Genomic DNA, 11,226 nt, shown 5'->3' on the forward strand with positions numbered 1-11,226 from the left:
ACAAGCACGTTCATTATTCATTCTGACCTTAAATTTTAAGTTTCCCAAGAGACTAAAGCATCTGCCCCACTACCCCTCCTACAAAGCAGAGGAGCATTTAGGCACCTGCTACTGATCTCAATGGTAGTTTCAGTACTTCAGTGCCAAATCCAAACTTTTTCCATGTCTATCCTAAAGAGGTTACTAAGTCCTTTTAACTTTTGCCTCTAGGAATGCAGCCCACTCTTCCGCCTTTACCATGACCCAGAGAATGGAATAAAATTGAGGCCTTGAAAATTTTGTATTGCAGTAGGTGCTTGTCTCTGACCTGAATTCTGCACTGACAAAAGCCTAGATCACAAAAGAAAGGGCCTTCCACCTGCAAAACAAAGCTCTTTATCCTTCAACTTATCAAACAAGCAACTTCTTACCTTGAATTTGATATTGTTACTTATCAGTTGATTTCCCTTCATGAACTCCCTCTCATTGCCTCGGTTCTCAGTCACTACAGGGAAGGCATGATGGACAGTTGTGCGCAGGATGCTAACAAGGGACTGGATCCTGGTGTGTGGGTAGACATATGTCAAGTTGGGTTCCATGATGTCACTGGCTCGTAGTCTGAGGAAACAGAAATACAAGTTTGCTGCATGCATCACGTCAGTGACAGAAGGCTGGTGATGGACAAACAAGGAAACAAACCAGTCCCAAAATGAGATCCTGAAGGAGTCTGCTGCAGTTTAGCTCTGCCAGCTCCTTGTACCTGGGTGCTCACCTTCACTGCATTATTAGCCATGCTGGTACAATTGATTTTTTTATTTTTATTTTTATTTTTTAACATAACATTGCATCAATGATGCACTATAGGCAAGGAAAAAGGTTCCAACTTATAACGTAAAAAGTGTTTAAACACTACAGGGAAAAGAGGAGAGGTGGGAAGAAGATTAAATTCTGCAAAAAGCAAAGTCCAGCGAAACATCTTCACAGAGTTCTTACTGAACCTCACAAATCTGCTCCTCAGATTTCCACCTGTCCACCCCTCCTCTGAAAGGGCTCCGGCACCCCTTTCCTGTCGCAGGCCTGATGCCCAACTCCCAACTCCTCTCACAGCAGTCCTCCTCACAGCTGTTCCTCTCAGAGCAACCAGGTTCCTTGGAGATAAAGCATCATCTCCCTGCATTACAGCTTTTCTTTCTGAGCAAGAACCCCACCACAAACTCTAGCCCACAGCCCTGCCAAGAGGAGCAGCCTTACTTATCCATTTCCACCTCTGTTTCCCACTCCAGAAGAGGCACTCCTCGCAAGTTCACGTGGATGTCATAGATGCCTTTGTTGAAAAAGTCTCCCGTCCATTTGGCTACCTGCAGAGCAAATGGAAGGTCTACTGAGTTGTTGCTCCAAGTACAAGATTCCTTGGCTTATCACAGCCCTGGAAGGAACAAGAGATTCAGGGCCAGCAGATGTTCGAGCAGTCTGCAAGAAGCCAGAACTAAGACCGTGCACTCACCATGAGGGTGATCATTATTGGGAGCCCATAGGTGATCTCGTTGGTGGATTCAATTAGGATGACGGTCAAGCTAATTGTCATGCGGACCACTCCTCCCAGGAACGCTGCTGCCCCAATCAGTGCAAAGGTTCCTGAGTAGATGTGATCCAGACCAATGTAGCTAGGGTGAAACACAGAGCCTGGAGATTAGAATAACCTGACCAAGAGCTCAGTGTGTCTGCAGCACATCTCTCACACACGTACGCACACTCAATGCACCTTTTGAGGAGGTTGGCGACCAGGCGTCCAAAGGCAGCCCCACAAAGCAGTGATGGCACAAAAAGACCACTGGGCACAGAGATCCCGTATGTCCAGCAGGAGAGTAAGAAATAGAGAAGGAAGAACAAGGACAGTGTGACTGGGCTGAAAGTACCTGCAACACAAGAAGAATCATGACTAAAGGGACACAGCTCTGTCAGACAAAGACAGTAGTCTTGCACCATCCACCCCTCAGCTCACAGCTGGCTCATCTCACAACAGCTACTTAGTCTCCCAGTCCAAACACACATGAAGACAATGAATAAGTGAAAAAGAGAGGAAAAGCAGGCTTTCTTCCCATGGAGGAGGCTTTCAGCTGTTGTACTAGCAGTCCCTCAGAGCCATGATGGCCTGAAGATGTTCTTAGCCTTGTGGTTCTTATGACAAGGCTTTTTCAAGCAAGGTGAAGCTCTGAAGCCTAAGAATGGGATGGGGCACTGTCTCTTAGCTACTCACCATCCTGGTGGAAGAGCTGCAAGATAGCTGACTCCTGAGGGTTGAAGAAGAGTGTGGCCATGTCATTGTAGGTTTCGTTCGGGCAGAAAAAAGTTTTGATGCTGGAATTCACATCCTCTGACACACCCTAACGCAGGACACAAAAGACATGAACAGTTAAAATTCATTCTCTCCTACATTAGCCTTTGTGCAGAATGGGAGTAACCCTTCTGTAGAAGGCTGCCAGCCTACACTTTAGGAAGTTCAGACCAAACATCAATAGCAGAGATGGGGCCTGCAACATCATAGGCTCCCTGATTCACAGCTTGAGCTGCTTCACCAAAGTACGAAAGCACAAAGGGCAGCTTTCATTATTACCCTAAACTCCTGCAACTGTCCGTAGGCTTCTGCTGAAGTTCTGTTATGTACTGCACGCTGTCAAAAGCTCATTATGTGCCTGTGCTTATCTGGAGGGTGAACAATATGATGGGAACACATAATCTTCACATAAGATCCCTCACCTGCAGGCTCAGAGTGTCATTGCCACTATGACTGGTGGAAGAGATCTGCCGGCACTCCCCCAGAACCATGGAGGCTACAAAGACCACGACCGTGGTAGTCAACGACACCAGCAGGCTCTCCAAGACCCTGCAAATACACAATAGAAACCATACACTGAAGCCCCACTCAGCCCTGTAACCCAGTCCCAGCTCTGCACACGACTTCGATAAGGTTGCAAGAAGATGCAGTCAGCACAGCTTAACATCAGAAGCAGGGGACGCTGCCAGTCAAGCTGAACTATGACTTGGCTGCCAGGGATTGTATTAACTCTCCTTCTTAATTGCCTGCCCCAAAAAGGAGCTATTTCTGCCCAGAGAACACATAGTAGTCACGTATAAAAAGCCACAGGGAAGGGTTCAGTGATGAGACTGTTCACATGGGAACGATGTTCTGTAGATCCTTACAGGGTAAAAGTCTAGACAGGACTGGACAGATCGATGCATAGTCTCTCATAATCTCTTTTCTAACTGCTGAAGTACACTTTTTTTTTTTAAACCTGGGCTTCTTATATAGGAATTGTCTAGAGCAAACAAACAGCTATTTTCCAGAATTACATGGCAATTCCCTCTCTAAATAGCACAGATATTATCTCAGTTGTGGATTTAATTAACCAAGATAATAATTTAAAAAAAGAGTGGAATCAGCTATTCCTTCCACATCTGTTTGGACAAGACATAAAAAAATACCGCATGAAGACAAAGCTCTGGTTTGTTCAGTTATAGCCTTTATAGCTGAACCAAGAGCTCCCTTCATAGCCCTTGTAAGGGGGGTTGCAGCTCTCTGTACCACCAGAGTAATTACAAAAATGCAGAGGGACTGTAACATCTGGTTTCTGGTGTTCACTTTTAAGTTCTATGGAGGCTTCATTTTGTGATTTCAAAAATAATAGGTCTGGGATTTCCTCCAGTCCCTCTCACTGGGTCTTCTAGATTGATGCTTTTGCTTTGGGACACTGAACACAGATCAGAGATCCCTGCACAAACTCAAGAGAGCACAAATACCTGACCAGCTTTGGCTTGGGATGCACGTTCCGCATGCGGTACTTTGCAAGTCTCTTGTTCAGGCAGTTGAAGGTGGCTCCAAGAAGGCCTCCTACAATCCCCATCAGAATGAAGAAACCCAAGTCCACAGCTGTCCAGAGGTGGCACTTCTTATCAGACTCGGAGCACTACATGCAGAAAAGCATAAAAAAAAGCATTAAAGTAGTTGCTGCAGTTTCCTACCAACGATTCTGTCTCCACAGCAGACTTTCAGCAGCTATGACCAAAGGGAAACAATTCTGCCTTAGGCTGTCAATGTATTGCAGCTAAACATCAACTGCCCTTCTCTGAAATAGAAGCATGTATTGAAAAACCCAGAAAGAAACACTGAATTGACAAGAGACTGAAGCGGGGGAGAGGGGGGAAATAACAGCACTAAATCTTACCTTAAACTCCCCAAAGTTCAACAGCCCAGGGAGTTGGAAAGACCCCCAACTTCCAAACTGGATCCCAGAGCGGAAAAAATTCAGGGTGAAGGTGGCAGCCATGGAACAGAAAAGCTGAGGAGGTAAAAAAAGAAGAACTAAACACTCCCAAAACTGAGATTGGCACAGTCAGATCTTCCTTGAGACTTACGCCTGGGGAAGAGAACCTCAGAGCCTTCTCAAGCTTTAGGAAAATAGCCCTACAGAGGTTTAACACCCATTCCCTGCTGCAAAAGAGACCAGGGCTAGAATGAACTACCATAGTAACCTGATTTGGTTTGCTGCACAAGTTAGGAATTTCACCTAGTAGTTCTTCCAGCAAAAGCTCCTTTTTTTTTTTTGTCAGACAATGCTAATTTGCAGTTGCAAATCAATTACAAGGCACTAACACAGCTTGTTTAGAGTTGGAATTGAGGTCTTTATTGGCTCTGAGAGAGTTGCTACCTTGGCAAATCCCCTGCCTCTTTTTAGGCCCACTGAGAAAGAGCAGACTAACCGAATCCCATCAACAGGACGTTTGGCATAAAAATGCAAAAAATATCATGAAATCCAATACATTTTTAAAATACTGTCAACTTCATGAAAATAGGCACTAGAGGCAGAGAAACTGGCAACCTGAAGGCACGCAGCATTGCTGCAATATAGCTCCCCAAGGCAGAGAAAAGCAGAAAGAAATCCAGCACCTGCCTACCCTGTCTGCTCCCAAAGGATCGGACTGCAAAGAGCCCAGGCACAAAAGCCCTTTCTCTCCCAGGTACACTAAATCTGCTGCCTACAGAGTTGCCCCATAGTTCCAGATCGTACCAGACTCATCTCTGCGCTTGATCTGTAGCAATTCTGGAGCACTCAGAGCAGGCAATCTCTCTCCTGCCAGGGGAGCTCAGGAGGAGACACGGGATAATCTGAATGCCCTCATGGACAAGCCCTCCCAAAGGTCCAGCTCAAGGAAGAGACACACAGAAAGAGCCAGAGTCATTACTCACCACTTTCCATGTAAGTCCCTGGTTCCAGAAGGAGGAACCTTCTTCCAAGCTGAAAAGAGTGCCCCCAATTGGGGCTCCAAAGGCAGCCGCAACCCCTGCAGCAGCTCCAGCAGATACAAAATCCCTTTTATCCCTGAAATGAAGAGGAAAACAATCTCAGTTTAACAAAGCAGAGCTCTGGAGGTGCTTACGCTTTGCAAAGTAAGAGACCATTCCCATTTATGGATATATCCCAGGGATGCAGGAGTGACAGCTGGGAGAAGTGCTGGCCATGGCAGGGAACATCATTTATTTAGCAAGTCGTTGCAGCATCATGCTTTCTCTAGAGCACCAATACAGAGCAAAACTCTGGCACTACACAACTGCCCAGTATATGAGGAACCATCCCAAACCATGGGGCTCCAGCATCACTTGGAAGAACTACAGAGAGGGAAGGGCAAGATTTTGTTCACATTCAGGTGGACCACCTTCTCTGGAGTATATCTTGGTCATAAGGGGTGAGTAACTGAGTTTGTTGCCAACAATGAAGCCATTTAACCATTCAGATTAAACATTTTAAATGGGTAAAGATTTGCTGGATAGCACAAGAAAACATCAATGGACATGGAGACCAGAGCTGAGCAGCATGGAAGAGTCAAGTCCTGGTGTTGTCTTGCTGCAGAATGAAACTGCAGGACACTAGAGAGAAACTGAAAAAGCAACTGATTCATTCCAGCCCGCCACCCTTCTCCCAAGGAAGTCTGCTCACTCATCCTCCTCTCCCCTCCTCCACATCCTGGGTACAGTACCTGTCACTGCGGAAATAGGGAAAGTTAAATTGGATCTTCCTCAAAGAGATGCTCTGGAACTACAAACAAAGTAAAGATTTAGAAACATATGAGATGGAAGCTTACTCCTCACAGTACTCTTACAAAGCAGTGGTGTGACCAGGCCAGCGACCCAGGCCAGCACTAACCTGTGGCAAACCCGCACCCACGACAGCACCACTGTGAATCATTGGACCCTCCTTCCCGACAAAAAGACCTGGAAAAACAGGACTGATGAGGCAACACACTCCCCCCACCCCTCTCCCTTGCTGACGATGCCAGGACACATCAGCTCACCTCACCGCTCCCATGCCATGGCACAGTCCCCTGTGCCAAGCCTGCAGCTCCTCTCTCTCTCCCCTCAAGATGAAGGAAGGTGCTGACCCCTGCCCCCTCAATCCCCCAAATGTTTGTGAAGACTTGCACAGACTTGGCACTCCAAGTGGGTGGAACCATTCAAAGACAGCTGTTACAAGGACTCTGAACTCTCCAAGTTACTCTGCCCTGCTGCCAAGTTACTCTGCCCTGCTGCCAAGTTACTCTGCCCTGCTGCCATAGCCTCCTTCAGGCTGCTCTAGACAATGTGTTCTGGAGAATTGTCAGGTCTCCCTCTCGGACCAAGCCACGAAGAGCCACTTCTGACTAGCCCACCCAGAAAAGTACCTGTTCCCCCAACAGCCCTGACCCTTCTGTTTATTTTCTACTCTATATATGCATTCAGGGCTCATTACTCTGCTCCAGACCATCAAAATAATTTTACTGGAAAGGCAGGAGAAGCCTTTTGTGCCCTATGTACAGCAGGGACAGCATTCTTCCTGCTTCAGTGATTCCTTACCCCAACAAGACCAAGACACCACAGCCCTTCTTACCTCCTGCCACACTGAAGAGCACTCCCATAGCTTTGCACACCACCGTCCGGAGACGCACAACCCCTGGAACCTTTACCCCGTTGAGGTAGCACTTAATTTCAGGAATTCCTGATCCAGCTGCTACAGGCTGCAGAAGAGAAACACCAGCACTGTGCTGCATCGATTTCATAGCTGACCAACAATATCTCATCAGCACAGCAAGGGACCAAGAGACCCTACTTAGCTAAATCAATTAGCACTGTGAAGCTAGTTTGATGTCTTGGGGCAGAAAGCGCTTTCAGCAAGAAGGAAACTTCATACCCAGGACTTGGTGTGAGAGCAAAGGGAGGCTGTGTAAGGAGCAGCAGTGCACTTAAGTCTTACTTGGATCAGGACCAGAAGACTGGCAAGAAAAACAAACGTCAGGTTGAACCCCAGCAGCTCCAGCAAGGACAAGGCAAGACAGCCTTTCTCAGTGCATTCTTCCACCGCTGCAGGGATGGTCAAGGAAAACAACAATGTTCCCCCCACAACACACAATCACAGGGTGTCCCACTGGCATCAGGAGCCAAGCCTGCGCTTCCTAATCCAGCCAGGGCAGATGACAGCCCATCAGGAAGCCAGGCCTCCTTTTCAGAGCTCAAGACTGAGCTACAAGGAAGGGAAACCACTCATTCTTTCAGGGATTAGCCTTTGCACATGTACATGATACTGGAACCATTTCTTGTTTTCAAGGGCTGAATAACATAGGCAAGTTGAAAACTTGATTAATCATTAACAACATGACTGATGGCAGAAGTCAGAGTCAGCTGTTCTGAGCAAAACATGGCAACAGAAAGGAAAAGGTCACTTGAGTCTAACAGGAACCCATACACTAGGTAAAAGATACAGCTTTGTACCACCCGGAACTTGAGCTGGGTAAAGAGCCGTACGAAGAAATCCACAAAGAGGCCCACCTATGAAAAAGAAGACAGATCTGCCATCAGAAATTACAAATTACAAGTAACAAAGACCACCCTCTAGTAAGTCCTACCAGAAGTACGCACACATGGGAGGACAGGGAATGGAAAAGGCAAAAGAAGCATTGTTCAGAGTAAAGTAACTTCAGAAGCTCAGATTTGCTGCCTCCCTCGTTCTCACCGGGACAGATCCATCTTAGAATTATTCCTGAAGAGATGCATTTCAGAGTACTACTCTGGTAGCGTTTTTAACACCCACAACATGCTTCAAGGTACAGAGGAAAGCTGATGTTTATCTGAGGCATACAGTCAGCAAAGCTAATTTTCAAACACTCTAGAAAGCACATGCAGTGAAACTAGTACTGCCAAACGTTAAAAAAAAAACAGTTCAACTGTAAATTGGCCTCCTTTTTTATGACGTGCTCACTTTGGACAAGTTTTCCTGAACGCAGAATTTGCCAGAATACTTTGCAAAGAAAGGACAGCAAGATCTGAAAGAAAAAAAGGCTTCCTGGAAAACAATCTAGCAACAATCTAGCTGTAATTCCCAAAAGACAACTTCAGCTACTAAGCTCTCCGCTTCATGAAAGAGAATGTTTCCTCCTCTTTACTCCTCGGCCATTGACTTCTAACTTAGCCCTGCTTAGTCTCCTGAATTTTCCTCATTCCCCAAACAGCATGACCCTTACCAGTCCTGTGCAGACTCCAATAGCAAAAACCATCACCCACTTCACTGCTTCGTATCTCTGGGCTTTCTGTTTAGGAAGAGGATTAAAAAAAAAAGCCAAGTCAAAGCAACATAGAAATAGGGATCAGAAAAAGGCAGTTTTGGGCTCCACAGCTCAACTACAGCTAGAGTGCTAAAATCAACAGAAGATCAACAGAAGATGATGACAACAGCAAACTGAAAATAGGGAACTGAAAGTGCTGAACATCTCATACAATTTAAACCTGAGGATCAGAACAGATGCTGGGAGTTATCTCCACACATTTCTATTATTTTCATAGAGAAACCAAGAGAGCATATAGAATTTCTTTCATAAAGAAGAAAAAAAAAAACCCACAAAACTTCCCGCAGTAGAGAGTATTTAGAATCATAGAACGGTTTAGGTTGGAAGGGACCTTTAGAGACAATCTAGTCCAACCCTCCTGCCATGGGCAGCGACTCTTTCACTAGATCAGGTTGCTCAAAGCCCCATCCAACCTGACCTTGAACATTTCCAATGAGGGAGCATCCACAACTTCTCTGGGCAAATTTCTCTGGGCAATTTCCACAGTTTTAGCTCTCAAGCTAATGAAAAAGAAAGAACAAGGTCCTACCTTGTTGTCCATGCTCTCCAAAACTTCCAAGTATGGGTCATTGATACAGCGATCATAATCCAAGCTCTGAAAGAGTGCCAAAAGGTCAATTTAAGAGAATCGGCTGCAACAGGTTGTGCAAAAAACTATGGATAGAAGACCTTATTAAAGATTACAGAAGTCATTACTACCCCCACAGTAGGTTTTGCAAACAACAGTAGGAAAAAAAACTCCTGGAAACAACTTCATTTAAATATTTCCAGCAAAGCCAGACCCTGAGAATCAGGAAGTGAAAGAACAGAACAATTTCACTGTCCAAGCTGAGAGAGAGAGGGAACCAAACAGGAACACGACTGATTAATACAATTTTAAATTAAAGAAGTCACATTGTACACATTTAGATTTTACTTCTTTAAGTGCCTCCAATTTGACAGTGCAGGGAATAACATTAGATCTTTATATTTAACCTCTCACTACAACAGGAACACTAGATAGGAATTCCTCTCCAGATGAACAGCATCAATTCTTAAGCTTATCACAGCAGGGAGTTAAAAGCAATATAGAGTTGCACAGTTGCACTCACAAAGTACCACTAGCTTCTATCTACATCAACTTCACCTTTTCAAGCCAAGCAGTTACAGGCTGAGCTGGTGACACCCATGCTGACAGCAACTGCTCTAAATAGCTCAGGGCTACCATACGGACATGCAAAAACCAAAAATCTCCTGTAAGAAGCAGGATCTGATAGATGGGAAGATCTGCTGTGAGCCAGCATGACATCAGAAACAGCAGTAAGGCAACAGTGACCAAGTAGCTACAGATGCTTTTACAGTCATGAGGAAACAAAGACCACTCGAGCCTGTAAATCTCACATTAAAAAGTGGAACAATGCAGCAGACTCTGAAAATGAATTTTCTCAACAACAGTCTGACTTAAGCAGAGGATGTTCAAGCTCTACTCACAGGACTTTAACCTAGAAATGTATAATGATGAGGAGCAGTTCTTTGCAAGTGCAGCAACTCTTGGTATTTCTGCTGGTGCCAATGCAATCTAACTAGTGATGCATTCTGAGTACCTGCTCCATTACAAACTCAAACAGATCAAAAACTGTCTGCAGTTCTTTCCATGTTAATGTCACAAGCCGTTATCAGTTAACGTCCCACCTCATAGTCTTTGCGTGGAAGGATCTCATCCTCCTCTTCATGAGTTTCTCCTAGGATTGTCTGCAAAACAAACGTGGGAAAGGAAAATTATCAGTGGAATTAATGCACGTACAGGTGCGCATGAACATTCGTCACAAAGCCAAAATTACGGAAGACCTATGCCACTACCGCTTATAAAGTCAGAGTATGGATCACCAGACCACCATTTACTTTGGGATAACTGTATAGGGTCTTACCTTAAAGCCTGCCCCTCAGCAAGAATACACCACATTACTTCTACGTGGGAGCTCCCCACAGCATAGTAAAGCAGAGTACTAAACCCACATCCCAGCTTCCTTCACAGCAACAGGTTACAGGGAAGCACAGGACAAGAAACTTGCACAGATATCATTCCCGTATGCCGGGCAGCTGGAGAGAGCCCCTGCCAGAGCCACTCCCCTCTAATGGCTGCAAGGGATGCTGTACCCGGGAGGGGCAGCAGCGCAGGCTGAGGCACCGGCCACAGGGGCTGGGATGCCAGGCCCAGTCAAAGCAAACGTTGTCTGGTGTACCGGGACAGTGCGGGCCGAGGCACTGGCAGCAGCGGCTGAGGTACCGAGCCCAACACGAGGAAAAAGAGCGGGAACGCGCTGAGGCACCGGGCCGAGAGACGGCTGAGCTACCGCGCCCTGAGGCGCCGGGCCGAGCGCGGTCTGGTGCGCTGGCACCCGGGGCGACGTACCGCGCCCTGAGGCGCCGGCACCGGGGGCGGAGGTACCGGGCCCTGAGGCGCCGGGCCCAGCGCCATAGCAACGCTCAACGCCCCCAAGAGCCGCCCGCCCTCAGGCGCTCCCCAGAGCCGGCGCGGCGGCGGAGCCGGGCCGAGGCCCGGTGGCGGGGCGCCGCCGGCAGGCACGAGGCCGGCGGCGGGGGGCTTGCGGGGCCGCA

The 11,226-nt window shown here is 46.8% G+C and overlaps 1 protein-coding gene across 3 annotated transcripts in view; it reads right to left on the bottom strand.

The window, feature by feature from the left end:
• CLCN6 (chloride voltage-gated channel 6) overlaps positions 1 to 11,226 on the bottom strand; it is a 42,181-nt gene that overhangs the window by 30,740 nt on the left and 215 nt on the right. For 2 of the 3 annotated variants that reach the window (XM_072884149.1, XM_072884148.1), the window contains exons 2-18: positions 10,300 to 10,359; positions 9,158 to 9,223; positions 8,527 to 8,592; positions 7,768 to 7,834; positions 7,263 to 7,369; positions 6,900 to 7,026; positions 6,180 to 6,247; positions 6,013 to 6,071; positions 5,225 to 5,357; positions 4,203 to 4,316; positions 3,778 to 3,944; positions 2,737 to 2,863; positions 2,237 to 2,363; positions 1,742 to 1,895; positions 1,484 to 1,643; positions 1,231 to 1,337; positions 411 to 597 (exon numbers count right to left, since the gene is read on the bottom strand). In XM_072884149.1, coding sequence (XP_072740250.1) covers positions 411 to 597; positions 1,231 to 1,337; positions 1,484 to 1,643; positions 1,742 to 1,895; positions 2,237 to 2,363; positions 2,737 to 2,863; positions 3,778 to 3,944; positions 4,203 to 4,316; positions 5,225 to 5,357; positions 6,013 to 6,071; positions 6,180 to 6,247; positions 6,900 to 7,026; positions 7,263 to 7,369; positions 7,768 to 7,834; positions 8,527 to 8,592; positions 9,158 to 9,223; positions 10,300 to 10,359 — 1,896 coding nt within the window. Of the gene's footprint in view, positions 1 to 410; positions 598 to 1,230; positions 1,338 to 1,483; positions 1,644 to 1,741; positions 1,896 to 2,236; positions 2,364 to 2,736; positions 2,864 to 3,777; positions 3,945 to 4,202; positions 4,317 to 5,224; positions 5,358 to 6,012; positions 6,072 to 6,179; positions 6,248 to 6,899; positions 7,027 to 7,262; positions 7,370 to 7,767; positions 7,835 to 8,526; positions 8,593 to 9,157; positions 9,224 to 10,299; positions 10,360 to 10,535; positions 11,216 to 11,226 lie in introns of those variants that run through there. The other variant, XM_072884150.1, reaches the window with a different exon arrangement.

Source organism: Ciconia boyciana, chromosome 19 (genome assembly GCF_034638445.1).
Source record: "Ciconia boyciana chromosome 19, ASM3463844v1, whole genome shotgun sequence".
Lineage (NCBI taxonomy): Eukaryota > Metazoa > Chordata > Aves > Ciconiiformes > Ciconiidae > Ciconia > Ciconia boyciana.